This window comes from Sceloporus occidentalis, unplaced genomic scaffold, assembly GCF_023333645.1.
Source record: "Sceloporus occidentalis isolate IW3139 unplaced genomic scaffold, rSceOcc1.0.p SCAF_35, whole genome shotgun sequence".
Taxonomy (NCBI): Eukaryota; Metazoa; Chordata; class Lepidosauria; order Squamata; family Phrynosomatidae; genus Sceloporus; species Sceloporus occidentalis.
In genome coordinates, this window is record NW_028317015.1 from 8,518,119 (window position 1) to 8,533,896 (window position 15,778).

Sequence of the window (15,778 nt, forward strand, 5' to 3'; positions counted from 1 at the left end):
TCAATGGGCCAGTTACAAGGGATATCTCCCCACCAGGGCAGTTTACACTATGACTGCTTTAAAGGCAGGTCTTCAAGTCAAGGAGCCCCATGGCAGCCATGGGGGGGCGGCTGGACGCACTGTCCTGGGTCAGACCAAGGGCAGCAAACAAGATAAATGTCATAAAAAGTTGTGTCAGCCCTAATTGGGTAAAAAAATGTGTTATTGGGATCGGCATTTGGTTGCTGAAGGCAGTAAGGGTTGAGCATGGCTGCCTGTACCGATCTGCATAGAATAACATGGCTGTCCTCTCCCCCCCATTAGGATCCACCTAATGTATCGGTTTGTCTTAGTCTGTCAGTTCTCGTCTTGTCAGACCCCTTGAATATATGTATTGTATTAAGCGCTGCGTAAACTGTTGGTGCTATATAAATAAAAGATAATAATAATAATTTGGGATGTTTTTGGTGGGAAAGCCATGATATTACGTCATGATATTTTTTACGCGTTTCCCTCATGAATATGCGGTTTTCTGTGCATCTGGCTGAATTTTTGTATTTAATATTTTTATGCAATACCAAAAAAACAACGTCATGGACACGGAACATGGACATTTTGATTTTGTGGATGCCACCCGAAGTGGCTCATTGTAGCGGGAGGGGTGGTGGTGATTCAGGCCTCCAACTCTCCTAAAAGACTTTAGTGGTCGCCCTCATTCCCCTTACGAAGCCGTCACCGTTCCCCGGGTTATCCCCGGCTCTGGCCCGGCACTTTAGTTTTGAGAGTTGTTCTTTATTCAGTAATACAGACAGCCATGTTTGGTGTGGACTTGCCTGTTAACTTTTTAATAACATCACCCCTGGCTGCAGCTTTAGTCTGTCTTTCGATCGGTGAATGCAGTTCTTTGACACTGGTTTTCGGGTTGTTTGCGGTACCGAGCTCTTCCTGTCTTCCGCATTCAGTCCGCACTGATGCCCGGCAGCCATGCCCTGCCCTGCCGCATCACTTCGCCTCGCCTCCCTGGCAGAGAACCTTTCCGTTCGCGTGAGGGGCGGGATCTCCCGAAGTTACACAGTCGGTTCTTCCCGATCCGGGCTGTAACCTCCCGCAAGTGCACGGAGGAGCTCCCGCCACAGCAGCAGATGGTAACGCAGCGCCGGCTCGTTGTCTCACCCCACCTGCCGCCTCCCTGCGTGTCACCGCTCGGCAGGTGGCGGCCACAAACATCGCGCTGCCGAGTCCGGCTACTGGTGGATAGTGCCGCCCGGCCTTGTGATGGGGGATAAGCAGTTGGTGCACAGGGCGCGCAGTGTATGTAAGGGGAGTGTTACTCTGTTGATCGCATCGGGGTGTTTATGGAAGAGAATATTGGGGTAATAGATGATCAGGACCCCCGGGCACATCCAGTGGTCGCTATGCAACCGCTGCATCTCAGCAGCTGTTGGACTGCAACTCATATCACCCTAAGCAGGGTTGGCTGAAGGAAGGAGTTTACCTGTGGCAGTAAAGTTTGGGTGCCGGTGAATTATTGTAGAGCTGTAGCTGTCTGGCTGGTAGCGCTTGTGACTGTTTGACTCTTTAGTATGATGCTCAGCCCCTAGTTGTCTATTTCCGAAGAGCCAGAGCTTGTAAAAACTGCAGACACCAAAAATATTTTTGGCTTCCCCTCCCATGTAGCAGACGCCTCCATCTCCCCTGTCATTCATCCTCGCCAAAACCGTCTGTTCTTACGTGAACGCTTTCGTTTTAACCCCAAAACAGTAATTATTATTCCTCGTCTTGTGGGACCAGTATGGTTTTTGTCTTCCCATCTGGGAGTGGTAGTAAGCGACGTGCATATACCTCGCCTGTCTCCTGCTGGGTGTTTCCCTTTAAGCCCAAAACAATGTGATCACCGCACCCATACACGTCTGACCTAATAGGCGTGAAGAATCCCTGAATTGCAGTACGTCCGTGTTACAGGGAAAGACTCCCGGTCCAGTGTGAAAGATAGAACGGCGGGGTTCCTTCCTTCTGTTTATGGACCAGTATCTAAAGAGCGATACCTTCTCCAGGTAACCTAACTTACATGTCACATGCCAGGTAACCTAACTTACATGTCACAGAGACATGTTTGACAATGATAGCTACGAGTTCTCCCAGCACACGGTACTACAGGGCTGGGAATCCGTTATATTCAGCTGTATGTGAAGAAAATACTGGTCACATCATCTTTTGGTTTGTGTGTAATTGTAAGAAATTGTATAATTTTCTGATAATAGCAGAGTCTCGCAAGTATGTATTTAAGAGCCACTGATAGATTATAGTCTGCTGCGGCACGCTAGATTTCCGGGGTCACCTGTAAAGTTTACGTGTATTTTGTGTTTTATATTTAGATCTACCATTGTTACCTTCTTTGTGGGGCTACCATGCAGTGTCCTCGTTCTTTGTCCCCGGTGAGGATATGGGTAAGGAAGAAGGGTCTGCTCCCCCAAACAGGTAGGACATGTTGGTTGTGTTGTCAGTCCGTCTCTTTTCCTTTCTGTCTGTCTCTCACATTCTGTTTTTTGCTCTAGACGGATTCCTTAAGAAACGTACGTACCATTCTCTGCACAGCAAATCCTCTTGCACGTGAGTTCTAGATTTCTTCTGTAGATATGTTTGCCCGGCGAAGAGTGCGTTTTTTGGGGGGCACCGTCTTGGCTCTTAATCTTTTTCACACGTCAGTTCCATGGTTTCCTTATTTCCAGGTCTCGTGGATTTTTTGAGCGGTTTACATCCCGGCGTTGTATGAGTGAGGCAGCAAAAGGTAGCAATCCCTCAACATTCTGTTCTATGCTTTCATAGGGAAATAATGTGAATTAATAAGATACTATAATATGTAAAGCACACTTTCCCACAAGTCACCTTTTTAAACGTTGCATGAGTACTAATTTCATTTACAGTAGTTTAAGAACTTGCCGCAGTTGAGACGTGTTCACTCAACTGCACAGTTGGTGAGTTGATTTATCTTAAACCATTTACTGCTCATTGTGAAGTGTAAACTTGGGCTTTCATAACTTAGTGAATGCAGCGAGGTGGAAAACACAAATTCTGTGTAAATGCTATAAAATCATCATCGACAAAATGATACACTTGGAAAAGAGAGCTGTGCCTGCAAGCTTTCTAGACAACATTATGGGGCAAGATTACCTTGTCTCTCTTAGCAAGTGGAAGCATAACCTGAGAAGGATGTTTTACAAGTGAATAAGAACATGGTCATTGATGAATGGATGAGCCCTTTGACACATTTGTATTATGTGACCTTAGTTAATATATCAAATCTGCTATCCTTTTGCAGATCCAATTCAGCAGCACCGTCAGCGTCTGTCTGCGTGGTTCAGCTGTTTACCCAATGAGGAGCGCCATTTTGGACCTTCTTTTGCACTGGATTCCATCCATGTGGACCCAGTTATCCGTGAAAGCACCTTGGATGAGATTCTGCGCCCTCAGTCTGATATCTCCTTGCGGAGCCCTCTGTGCCGAAGTAGTTTTTCTGTCTCACAGTTGTTTCAGGCAGATGCCTCTGGGCAGCCTGTCCGCAATGTGGTGCTGTATGGCACTGTGGGCACAGGTAAAAGTACCTTAATCCGGAAGCTGGTTCTAGACTGGTGCAATGGACGGAGGAATGAGTTCCAGCTGATAATCCCTTTGTCGTGTGAGGATCTGTCTCAGGTTACTGTACCGGTATCATTGTCCCGTCTAATCTCAAAGAAATACCACCACCTGCGGGAAATGTTACCGTCGCTTTCTCTGTATCCTGGTGTGCTGTTCATACTGAACAGTCTGGAGTGGATGAACTTAGATTTCAGGATGGCCAGTACAGAGCTGTGTAGTGACCCAAACGAACCTCTTCCGCCTTCAGCTATCTTGGTGAATTTGCTGAGAGGGTACCTCCTTCCAGAGGTGAGAGTTAGGTGGGGGTTATTATTTTTTTTTAAAAAAAGAGTGGAAGATGGGGAGAATCTTATCCACATTCAGATTTGATACGTTGCCGCTGCTCATGTCCACTGCTGGTCTTGTTGTACCTAGCCTACTAAAATATTTTCAATTTTCTTTGAATATTCCTGCTTCCTCCCTGTAAAATGTGGCCTTGATGGAGAACTCATACGACCTTCAAAATCCAAATCGTCGTTATACTACTGCTTAATTGAGGGTTTCTCCTCCAGCTCTGGGAGTAAACGTAACTTCAGTCCCTTCTCGCTTCCGTGTTTAACATTCTCCTTCCTAAAGGGACGGTAATGTCCTGTTTTATTGCTGGTATCATTGAGAGGAGCACTGTCTGCAGCCTGTTCATTATACTGGGTTGCCAGCCTAGACACGTTCTGGAGCGTGTGTGAGCGGGCTGTCCAAATGAATGCAGAAAAATGATAAATCTGTAAGCCCATACAAGTTAAAAGTATTCATTCTGTATTATGCCGGATCGGGCTGCTGTATTACGTGGAATCTGCTATGTTTTTTAGGTTGCTGACCCGATATCCTTTAATGATTTCATTATTTCATTGATTGCACGGCGTGAGGAGCAGCAACCTTCATCTCCTCTGTGTTTTCTCCATTCTGTTGGTTGTTGTTCAGGCCTCCTTTGTTAGAGCGGCGTAAGCAGATACATTCAGGACAGGACATTGATTAAATATGATATTATTGCCACCTATTTCCACCGATGCCAATTTAACTGAAGTAAAAGTCTCTCACTGTCACAGCAACGAGTGTGCTGTAAATAAAGAGCTAGAAAATGTTTTTTTAAGACAGGAAAACATAACAGCGGCTGAAGAGAACTGGCAGCAGTGTTGTGAAATAAGTTGGACTTTATATGTGGAAGATTGCAAGATACCCTCGTTACAATACTTTCTATATTTTGTAATATATTTATTGTTGACTATTTTAAGTGTCAAAATGTTTGTGTGTGTGTGTGTGCATTGTAGTATTCAGTCTTGGCATTTGCATTTTTAAATGAACATAACACTATTTTTCTTTTGCAAGGCTTGTGTACTAGTTACCACTCGACCTTCTGCATTGAATCGCATCCCTGGAAAGTACGTAGGACGCTATGCAGAGATTTGCGGCTTTTTAGACACGGAGCTACAGAAGATGTACTTCCATGTACGACTGGGACGCGGTGATGCAGATCCACGGGAGACGGAGAACTTGGCCGAAATGTTATCTCGCAACTTAGAACACCACAGTCAGCTATCTGCAGCCTGTTTCTTACCTTCCTATTGCTGGTTAACCTGTGCCACGTTACATCTGCTCTACTATACTAAGCCTGGCGAGCCTGTAAGGACTTTGACTAGTATATACACCAGCTTCCTGCGTCTGAACTTTGCAGGTGAGGTCCTGGACATCACGCACCCCACTAAGATCTCCCTTATGCGCTATGTCGCGCGCACTGTGGGAAAGCTGGCCTACGAGGGTTGCCGCTCCCGTCGTATTCGCTTCACAGAAGCAGACCTTGCCCGCTGTTTTCATGTGGAATTGAATAGCGAGGAGGAAGTAAATCTTCTCAATGTCTTCCGCTCTGACGCTTTCCGTTTCTTTATAACGCCTTGTGTCCAGCCAGGCCATGAGAACTTTTTTGTGTTCACAATACCTGCGATGCAGGAATATCTTGCTGCACTCTATGTAGTGCTGGGAGAGAACAAAACAACTCTGCAACGTCTCGGGAAAGAGGTCTCTGAGATAATTAGCAAGGCCGGAGAGGATGTGGTCGCGGTTGTCAATGTCCTGTCAAAGTTCCTCCCTCTGCGAGTGTTTGCACTTTTCAATTTATTACGCGTTGTTCCGAGGCTGTTTGGCAGAGTTACCGGGCAAAGCCGAGAGAACATTGCCCAAACAATGACCGTGGAAATGTTCAGGGAGGAGGATTCTTATAATGATGATGTACTAGATCAAATAAATTCTAGCATCCTAGGTGTGGAGGGTCCATCACCACTCTTTGTCGAAGAAGAAGTTGGCAAGCCGGAGGCATTTGAGTTGTTCCCTATTTTTATGGCTGGATTGCTGTCTCGTCAGAATCGAGCCTTGTTAGATCAGCTGGGCTGTTCCATCATGAACCTGTCGGCACTTGAGATTACACGGGCTCTCAAAAAGCATCTTTTACGCTGCAGTTTAAAGAGGCTCCCTCCCTCTGAGCTCATGGACTTCCTGTTCTTCTTGTATGAGTTTCAGAACGAGGGGTTCACTGCCGGATTGGTAACTTCGCTGCAGGATCTTGACCTTTCCACCGTGCGTATGACGCCCCTTAAGTGCACTGTTGTAGCTACAGTAATGGGTGGCATCAAAAAGCCTCTGTTTGAGGCAAACCTCAGTTCATGCCACCTTGATCCAGATGCCATCCACACGTTGACCACTGTACTACGAAAGTGCCAGACTGTAAAGTGAGTAGGACTTAATGAAATCACTTTATTTAGAGGTTCAGAAACACAACGTTTCAGGTAATCCTTGTCAAAATGTGAGCCAAAAGTTTTCTGTAAAGGCGACCCTAACATCCTCCTTTGAGAGAGTTGGCCCAAAAAAGTTAATGGCACAATTGTATTTATTTTAGATTTTTCGGTTTCACATTTAAAAAGAATATAGAGTAAATGCCTGCTTAAAGGAGCACCCCAACCTTATTTAAAAGGACACTCCAGCCATCATTTGCACTTCAATGCATGTGAGTTGCATGGTCCCTTTTAAATTGTCGTGTTCCATTTTGCAAATACATTTGCCCTTTCCCCACCCCACAGCTTAATGCTACTCTTCAAGTCAGCTCATATGCAAAGTCTTCCCAGTGATTTTAATGCAAGCACTGCCTGTCTTATTGAACCTGTGTTTCTTGCACATGTTCAGTAGGACTCCGCATCTGAACTCTGAGGATTTGCTAACGTACTCCTTACATTTAGTTGCATTGTTATGTTATTTACTTCTTGTTATGTCCTGTTTACTCATTGTACAGCGCTCTGGAATATGATGGCGCTGTATGAAACACATGTGATTGGCTGCAATAAAAGCTGTTACTGAGCATGCGCGGGGAGGTAATAACACTCCCTGGTTTCAGTAAAGGCAGTCAGTGGAGGAGGGATGCGAAACTCGTCTCTTTCTAATTCCAGTAGCTAAACAATGCATGCTGTAATATCCATTCAGTTACCCACTAACTGTATGTCCCGAAACAGGGAAAAATTGGTAGTTATACATGAGATTTAACAGAATCTTACAGAATAAAGTATAATATGGCACCTTCCTGAATAACAGTCATACGTGTTGAAACATTAATGAAATTACTGTGAAAATTCTCTTTAAATTGTTACTGAGAAGTTTTTCATCTGACATTGGTTTGTCTCTGAATGTTGTATATTCTGCAGTTTTTCAAGCATTTTTAGTTTGCACATATTACACCTTGAGGACATTACTAAGGTTTTCCTCCCTATATTGCGCTCCTTTTTAGCTTGATTTATGTAGCGTTTGCATGATCGATTAGCAGTTCAATTGCTGACATTGTATTGTTTGTGAAGGGCCATCCCTGGTGAGCTAATTCTGCTGTGTTGTATTGGCCCTGCACATGGCATAGTTAATATGTAAATATTTCTTGAAAATCATGGCCAGCTCAGATCCTCCTAAGGGTGCAGTTCGCAGTGGCTTGCAAATCCATCATTTAGTGAATTACTAATCTTGTCCTCTAATAATTTGGACTTCAATTTTGGAGAAATACTTTCTATGTTCTGGTCTTGTACTTTGAGGATTGGGCTAAACCACTACTTTTCTGATTTATAAGTTAACAATATCAAGAGCATTATTTTAACAAAATTGAGTGACTATAGTCAGCATTTATATGGTTAAAGAGCATGTATCTAAACGATATTGTGATCTTTCTTCATTCTTCCAGTTTGCAGATGAACTCGTTGGGACCAGACTCCTGCAGGGAATTAAAAGAGGTTCTGTTACATCCAGACTGCGCTATTACCAATCTGCGGTGAGGAGTAGGACGAGGGGCTGCACGGGGCTGGCACTGATCAGCATGTTCAATAATACCACATTTGCTGGATTATAAGACGACTTTGGCTCTTAAGAAAAAAAGAAAAGGCCTCAATATAAGACGACCCCATCAGAAAAAGTTCAAAACCACCGTGTTTGCTTTCGTTACTCTCATTCCCTCTCTCACACACTCACGCTCTGTCAATGTCTCCCTACCTTCTCTGCCGACCGCATCTGTTTCTTCTTGTTTTCCAAAGCTCAACTTCTTTTCTTGCCTCTCCTAGTTCTTCTGCCTTCTTTCTTCTTCCACTTTACCCCAGTATCAGCTGTGGGTTCTTCAGTTGGGTTTAATGCTGAGTAGTTGGTGAGCATATAAATATATTTCTGTTCTGTTACCCTGGTGCGGTCAATATAATTTATAGAAAAACAGGATATAGCTCTCTGACACAGTGACACAGCTACTCTTCTTCTCAGGATATGTTGTATTTACCTCTACTATTCTTTTTTATCATTAAGATTTTGCTATTCTATATGATTTTTCTTCCAAATATATCTCCCTCCTGCGTTTAACATAATTGTTCATACCCCTAGATTGTGTAATAATCCTCTAAAACCCGAGGGCGCTCGCTTGCTGGCAGAGGCACTAGCAGGAAACCGTTCTCTCACACACCTATCCCTTCTGCACACGGATTTGGGGGATGAAGGGGCAGAGGTGCTGGCTTCACACCTGGGGGAAAACCAACACCTGCAGGAACTGAACCTGGCCTACAATGGGATCCATGACAAGGCTGCTCTGAGGCTCGGGGAGGAAGCTGCACGCCACCCTACACTCGGCAGAGTCCAGTGAGTCTCTCGTCTGTATAACATGACTATTCAGGCAATAAAGTAATGGAGTTTTCAAAGTGACCCCAATATAAATCATAAGTAAGCATTAGAAACATAGAGATTGATGGTAGATAACTATTTGTGTCTCTCATGCATGTTTAAATTCCCTTACTTTATTAGCCTTTACCACCTCTGATGGAAGGTGGCTCCATTTTTCTACCACCCTCTCGGTAAAGTAAAGCTCGCTTACATGAAACCCTGGGCTCTCTAGTTTTAGACTATAACATGTCTCCCCTGGAATAAACTTTCCTCCCGTACTTTGTTCAATCCCTTTAAGTATTTAAATGTTTCTATCTCATCTCCTCTCTCTCTTCTTTCCTCCAAACTACATGTTGATATCCCGTAGTCTTTCTTTATAATTTCCTTATAACACAACCAATACTAATAGATAGAAGTGTAAAGGTGTTGCACAAACAACTCATCTAACAATATTCCAAAAGTCCCACTGGATTTGAATCAGCATAAAGACGTGAAAAAAAAATGAAACAAATAAAATAAGTGTGTAAATCTGTTTTCAATAATATAAATCCAGTGGTCTTGCACTCAAAAAAAGTACACACATTTTTTCATGTCTTTACGTCAATTCAAGTGCAGTTGGACTTCTGTAACATTTTCTATTCCCTCTATAAAAATGGGAGCGAACATACTGGAGTCCATACAAAATTTGTTTTAAAAAAATAAAATAAAAAAATCAGGGACTGGAGTGTCTTTTCAACAACGCGTAGCATAATAGTCAGGGTTTAGTATACGCTTGTGTAATATTCATGAACATGTCACCTAGAGGGCAGGATTTTTTTTGAACCCGTGTATAATATTCATAATTTTACAATTAACTGTTTTTGTTTCATTTTTTCCATAATCCCGAACATTTAACTTTAGAGTGTGTGGGAGAATTTTTGATTACAAGACAATAATGTGTAACCGAGGAACATTCAATATTTAAACGTACAACAAAGTAAAATAATATTATCAAAGATACACCGCAAGTCCTTTGCATTGAAATTAACAAAAGAATGACAATGTGCTTCTGAAAGTGATTGTTTATTCTGTCACTTTTCAGGTTTCTGTGACCTCATATGGATTCTTTAGGCGATTATCTTCTGGTAACATTTGCATAATATGCAATGGTCTATCACAAAATTGTAGACCATATATCTAACTAAATATGATTTTGCGATTTTGCCAAATATCTGCAGGTTTATGAAGGCATAGGGTGATATTTTGTAGCATAGTTTAAGCAGTCAAGGCAAGCGATACCAACCTTCATAATGGTGTATCCGCAAAGTGCGTACGATTGTGTGTGCTTCGGATCAGTATTGTTTGTCCTTGGTTGTGATTAGAACAATGTATTTTAAAGTGTGGTTTCAGTTCAGATATAGTATATTATGTGCTTATCTCTCGACAGCCTGTATTTTAATGAGCTGTCGGACAGCGGACTCCGTGATCTGCAGTCTCTTGGCGATGTTCGGGTGCTGGTTTCTCTCACAGAAGGGGCTGATGCCTCCCGTCACTGGGCTCTGATTCTACGAGAACTACGGGCCAATGCGGGTGGATGGAACCATGAGAAAATCAGTGCTCACCTCACTCTGCTCCTGCGAGACCTCCAGAGCAGCCGGGCGCTGACGGGAAACCTGTTCCGCAAGGCACGCATCCTGCGCGTCGAGAGAAAAGTCAAAAGCATGCTAAGTCGCATTCAGCAAGGCCTGCTCTGATGATATTTCTTTTGGAGTCTTTTCATAACACGGTTTTGATGGCACTTTTCTATTGTCCGTGCTCTAGTTGTACACGCACAAAGCTGTTATTGCACTACAGTAATTATGCTTTTTGGAAACTACTACACCCTTTGTTTACAAGTGCAAGAGGTCATCTCCTGCATGGAGCTAGAACTGAGGTACGGGAGAACACAGTGTGGTTCCGTGCCTCATGTGCACATATTCTGAAGAAATAAAAAGACCTTTTTTTTATTGCATAAAAGAGACACCTTTGGGCATTCATTGTTCTGCTTTATTCCTGGGGTTTGTAACTAATAGCTAGGTAAAAGTACATTTGACTTCTACTTCTTGCAGTACCTTCGGCAAACAAGATATAATTAAGATGACTCTTCAACGGCAAGTTGGCTGAGCTACTTTGAGAAGCTGGAATTACTTACCCAAACACAATAGTACATGTATGAAATATACACATTCATAATTAACTGGAGATATCTTAACAGACACACATAGTAAATAAGAATAAGGCTGACTTTCTCCTAAGAAGCAGTGGAAGCGTTCAGATCCTGGCAGATATATTGAGCTGTATTTTTCCCTCCATTACAGTTGAGTCATTAAATAGTATGGGTCAGCTGAGGTGAACGAAACATCTCAACAGACTAATTTACAAAAGTAAAAATGAAATGAGTCCGATCTTGTGTATTGGAAAAAGGACCTTTCTACCAGGAAGCTGTACTCTTCGGCAGTTTTATTATTAGCGTTATCTCAGTAGCTGTGGTTTTACTTGAGACATTTTGGTGAATGAGTGACAATTGTTTTGCATCTTCATAATTGTATGGTTACGATGTAACTTTAACTCTGCTTCTGACTAAAAATATGCAAAGACCCACTAACTTTTAAAAGAACGGTAATTTTTTTTTATAGGCACTGCAGTCTTGCAGATATGTTAGTTTAATATATTCTGGTCTGTGGAAAGAAATATGTTTTGGTATCCATATTTGCTACAAAACCATCTGCACTCCTCTTCAACCTCTCGTCCTCCCCCTGTCTGATGGACTGCTGGCCAGACCGAGCTCCCTGTTTTCCTGGAAGGTGTGGACATTTTATACATGTATTTGCCCTTTATGTTAATTCTCACAGGTTTATTTTAAAGAGAAACTCTTATCCATAACATCTGAGTCTTTCAGGAGAAAGTTCAGAGGCCTGCGGCATACCTCATTCAGTGGGCAACCCAGAATTGAATGCAGGGCTGCCAGGCCACCACCCTGACGGATGCTTTACTACAAATCCTCTGGGAGCATCTCTACCACCACGCTGCTCCGGAAGTCGGAGATTGAGTGAGAGACAGGCAACCTCTGATGGTGGAAGAAGTGGCCAGGCTGACGGACGAGTATCAAGACGGCAGAAGGGTAAAGCAGCAAAAAAGCTGCCACCACGTCAGCTGCTCCGACACAGCAAACCTCTACAGCGGAAAAGTGTCTCCAAACAAATATAGATCAGTCAACCAACCAGCCTACGGTGACTTATTTTTGTCTACATGGTCACCCAAGCTGCCCCACAACAAGGAATGATGGAGGAACCCGAGGAACGATGGATGGTCCTCCACGAAGCGGAACCTATACAAGCTGCCTGAGACAACCGACTGGTCAAGCTGAAAGGTTGGAACGCCCAAGGTCTGACACACACAGGGGCCACCCTAACTCTGGTACAGCCCCACAGGATTAGCGGCTTTGAACGACCTGGTCATACTGTGGCAGTAAGGGTAGCCGGAGGGACTATACACAGGCTCCCCACTGCCTTGGTTCATCTTGACTGGGGTACTGGATCCAGCTATCTGGAAGTAGGAGACACCTCCAAGAAAGGGAGCTCAGGCTGAGATGTTAAAGAGGGGTGCAGATCATATTTGGCAAGAGAGTGTAGTATTCTATTCTTTTTATGCAGGTGTGCTGGTTTTACCAGAGACTGCCGCAAAAAGCCACTTTCATGCAACATTCTAGAATTGTTCTGAATTAAAAATATACATACCCCCCCCCATCACCAAGCAGCTGACGTTAACTCACAGACTGTGTGAAGGTGTCACCTCCCTCCCCACTTAACTGGCACTCCCTGCGAGGTGAAGGGGGGGTAGTGGGTGCATTGTGTGCAGATAACAGGCGGAGAAGAGACTAATAAGAGAAGAGATTAAACATTAAGCTGGCTGTCTTGATGTAAAAAGGAGGAGTTGTAGGAGGTGTTATAAGAGGGGAGATGCACTTTGCACCTTTCAAAAGAACATCGCAGAAATTTGCAGACAGAATGAAGAAGCACTCAGGTACAGACCACCAAAAACTACTCTTGTGGTAGATTGACAAGCTTAATAAATGGGGCAAATGGGGAGGTACATATAGGATAAGTGGATTATCTGGGGAAAATGGCCATTATATGGAGGAAAAGGGGCAATTAGAGGAGGCATATAGGGGATCTTTAACAGTACAAGATGTTTTATCACTACCACTGATTTCAGGAGCTTGTGATTGATGAAATAAAGGTTTGTTGGCAATATTAACACTATAGAACACCCTATATTCTATTCCTAGCGTAAATCATACCTCGTTACCTCCGCATCAAATCAGTCCTTTTGGGTAAATATATGTGCTAGTTCTTGTTAATGCACTGTGTCTGCTGGTTTTGGTTGTAGACATTGGATATGCACTATATAACACTATATATTGTATATATAATATATTCGGACTCTGCATCTTTCACTGTTTAGTGCTGAAGAACATTCATAGCAGGAATAGTAGAGTTAATATGTTGAGTATACATGTGCTCTGTGAGCAAAATCACCTCGGACCAAATTTCCCTTTCTTTTTTGCTAAAGTTGTTTTCGTGCAACAAATTTTGTTTTCTTGCCATTTGGCTCGGATGAAACTTCGGTGCCTTTTTTTAATGACATTTGGGGGGCATTGGGGGGGTACCCAACAGTACATTTTCTGCACCAAAGTAAACAATTAACTTGCAGTATTGTATATGAGTAATGAGCATCACTCTCAGCCTCTGCTGACCCAACTGTCACTTTCTCACACTCAAACTCTCATCAGTCTGTAACTGCTGCTACTGACAAGTTAAAATGGCGTCAGCTCACTTATATATCTACCTCTTGTCCCTCCTTGTAAACGCTGATTGGTCAGAGTGAAAAAAGTAAGGAAGAACTCCCACAGGTTTTGGGGCCCATCAATCACAGCCATAACCATCAATGAAACACCCCCCCCCCTGTTTTTTTGGCTACTTCCACCTATCAGTCATTGATATGTACCCTCCTACACACAGCCCCTCCCACTTTACCTCATCAACGAGCGCCAAAACGGCTTGTAATGGCAGCGGCTAGACATGGCGAATCATGACGAACTTTCAGATCTTTCCCACTTTGTCTTCCTAACTTTGGCCTGAGATAAACCTCGTTTTCGTTGATTTGTTCGAACGCAATTTCATTAAAAATTAAAGTTCATACGAAAACAAATGCACAAGTCTAGTGTAGAGTGGGGGGTAGATGCTCTGGTTTACAGGACAGTGACCGAAAGTCATTGTAAACACCAAAATATGAATCTACGAAAGCACCATCGTCTACGGGCCCTCAAACCCTGAAGATCCCCGTCTTTCTTCTCACCAGTGTTACAGCCCTCTATGGGGCAATGTGTGCAGTTTCTTGTGAAAGCTACATTAAACAGCAAAAGTCTTGGGCAGTTTGGATTAGTCTTTAAGTGTAAATTTAGTTTTTTTGTAGCTTGAGAGCTGCACTGACTATTTTACTGGTGTGTGTAATGGAGCCATAACTTTACGGACTCCATGCAGTACACTAAGGCATCTTTGCTTTCTTATTGCTGTAAATGCTTTCTGAATGTAACTGCTGATCTTGCAAGTTCAAAGAACCATCCAATGAGTTTATATTGTGGAAGTACCACTCCCAGATTCTATATTATATAGTTCAACATCCTTGTTTAACCCTTGGAATAACATTTAGGTAAACTGGAAATGATTTAGCGATGTACCTTATTTGTATGCAGACGCAGACAGCGATTCTACCTTCCTGTTTTTGGAATTCACACGATTGTCCCTCCCCATTAAGTTATTCATACATCTTTGCTGAGTCTGGTTGTTAAGGTAACCTTGGAAAGTAAAAGGAGTACCGTTCTAAACAGAGAAAGTTTATATATTTGTTTACACCTAGTACCTCTGAACTGAGCTTTTTCGAAAAGTAGAATTTTAGTAAGTTCACTTAATGATATGAAAGGCTGAGTTGTTGACAGTTTCCTTTTAAAATATTTACTATATGGACAAAAGTATTGGAAGACCTGACCATTACACAGACAGGGACTTTTATGACATTGCCAGAGTCGTAACTACAAACCCTGCCCCCCCAACTTCAACAACTGGTCTGTGCCATCATTGCCCCTTGCCCCCCTTCCAACATATGTAACCACTTATTGGCCATTCATCCATTAGGGCATTTGTAAGGTAAGTTGGATGAGAAGGTCTCTATTGACCTTACATTTTGCACTGGGGCACAGTCATGCTGCTAACAAAAGAGCCTTCCCAAAATGCCTTGGTGCACTGAAGTGAATATGTGTACAGGGCTCATATTAAACCCCCAGTGTCATTTGCCGTGACAGCGCTGGTGCTGGTGGCATATCATTGTCCAAAATGTCTTGACATGCCCCCTTCAGCATACCAAGACCTTTTGGACAATTCCATGCTTCCAACTTTGTTGGAACAGTTTAAGAAAGCATGACTGTTTGTATTCCAGCATGACTGTGCCCCAATCCAAAAAGCAAGGTCCATAAAGACATGGTTGGATGATTTTGGTGTGGAAGAACTCAACTTGCCCCACAGAGCCCTGACCTCAACTTCATCGAACACCTTTGAGATTAACTGGTATGGAGATTGCAAGACAGGTCTTATTATCGCTCTACTAGGTGAATGGGCAAAAAATCTTGTGGAAAGCCTTCCCAGAAGAGTGACAGCTGTTATAGCTGCAAAAAGGGGGACCAACTACATATTAATGCATTTATAAAGCAATGTCATAAAAGTCCTTGTAGTTGTAATGGTCAGGTATCACAATACTTTTGTCCATATAGTGTATGTGTATACATAATTGTTCAAACTAGTAATCTTAAGTATAGAGTTCTCAGAAAATATATGATAAAGGAGAGTTAGTCGGCAGGTAAAGGAACAGTTTAGTATCGCAGGCACTCTTGCCAAAG

At 43.0% G+C, this 15,778-nt stretch overlaps 1 protein-coding gene across 1 annotated transcript; it reads left to right on the plus strand.

The window, feature by feature from the left end:
• Positions 1-950: 950 nt before the first annotated feature.
• LOC149298068 (NLR family member X1-like) lies at positions 951-10,588 on the plus strand. Its single transcript, XM_089487917.1, has 9 exons — positions 951-1,251; positions 2,355-2,426; positions 2,535-2,589; positions 2,709-2,767; positions 3,299-3,903; positions 4,978-6,371; positions 7,856-7,942; positions 8,536-8,787; positions 10,235-10,588. Exons 1-9 carry the CDS (start codon positions 951-953, stop codon positions 10,539-10,541), a joined length of 3,132 nt encoding a protein of 1,043 aa, XP_089344043.1. The 3' UTR covers positions 10,542-10,588.
• Positions 10,589-15,778: the final 5,190 nt, after the last annotated feature.

Excerpts from the sequence above, each read along its gene's own strand:
- LOC149298068 (XM_089487917.1), top strand. The coding sequence starts at position 951 with ATGCCCGGCAGCCATGCCCTGCCCTGCCGCATCACTTCGCCTCGCCTC. Across the intron at positions 1,252-2,354 it reads GGATAGTGCCGCCCGGCCTT|ATCTACCATTGTTACCTTCT; the intron begins GTGATGGGGGAT and ends TTTTATATTTAG. Across the intron at positions 2,590-2,708 it reads CACAGCAAATCCTCTTGCAC|GTCTCGTGGATTTTTTGAGC; the intron begins GTGAGTTCTAGA and ends CCTTATTTCCAG.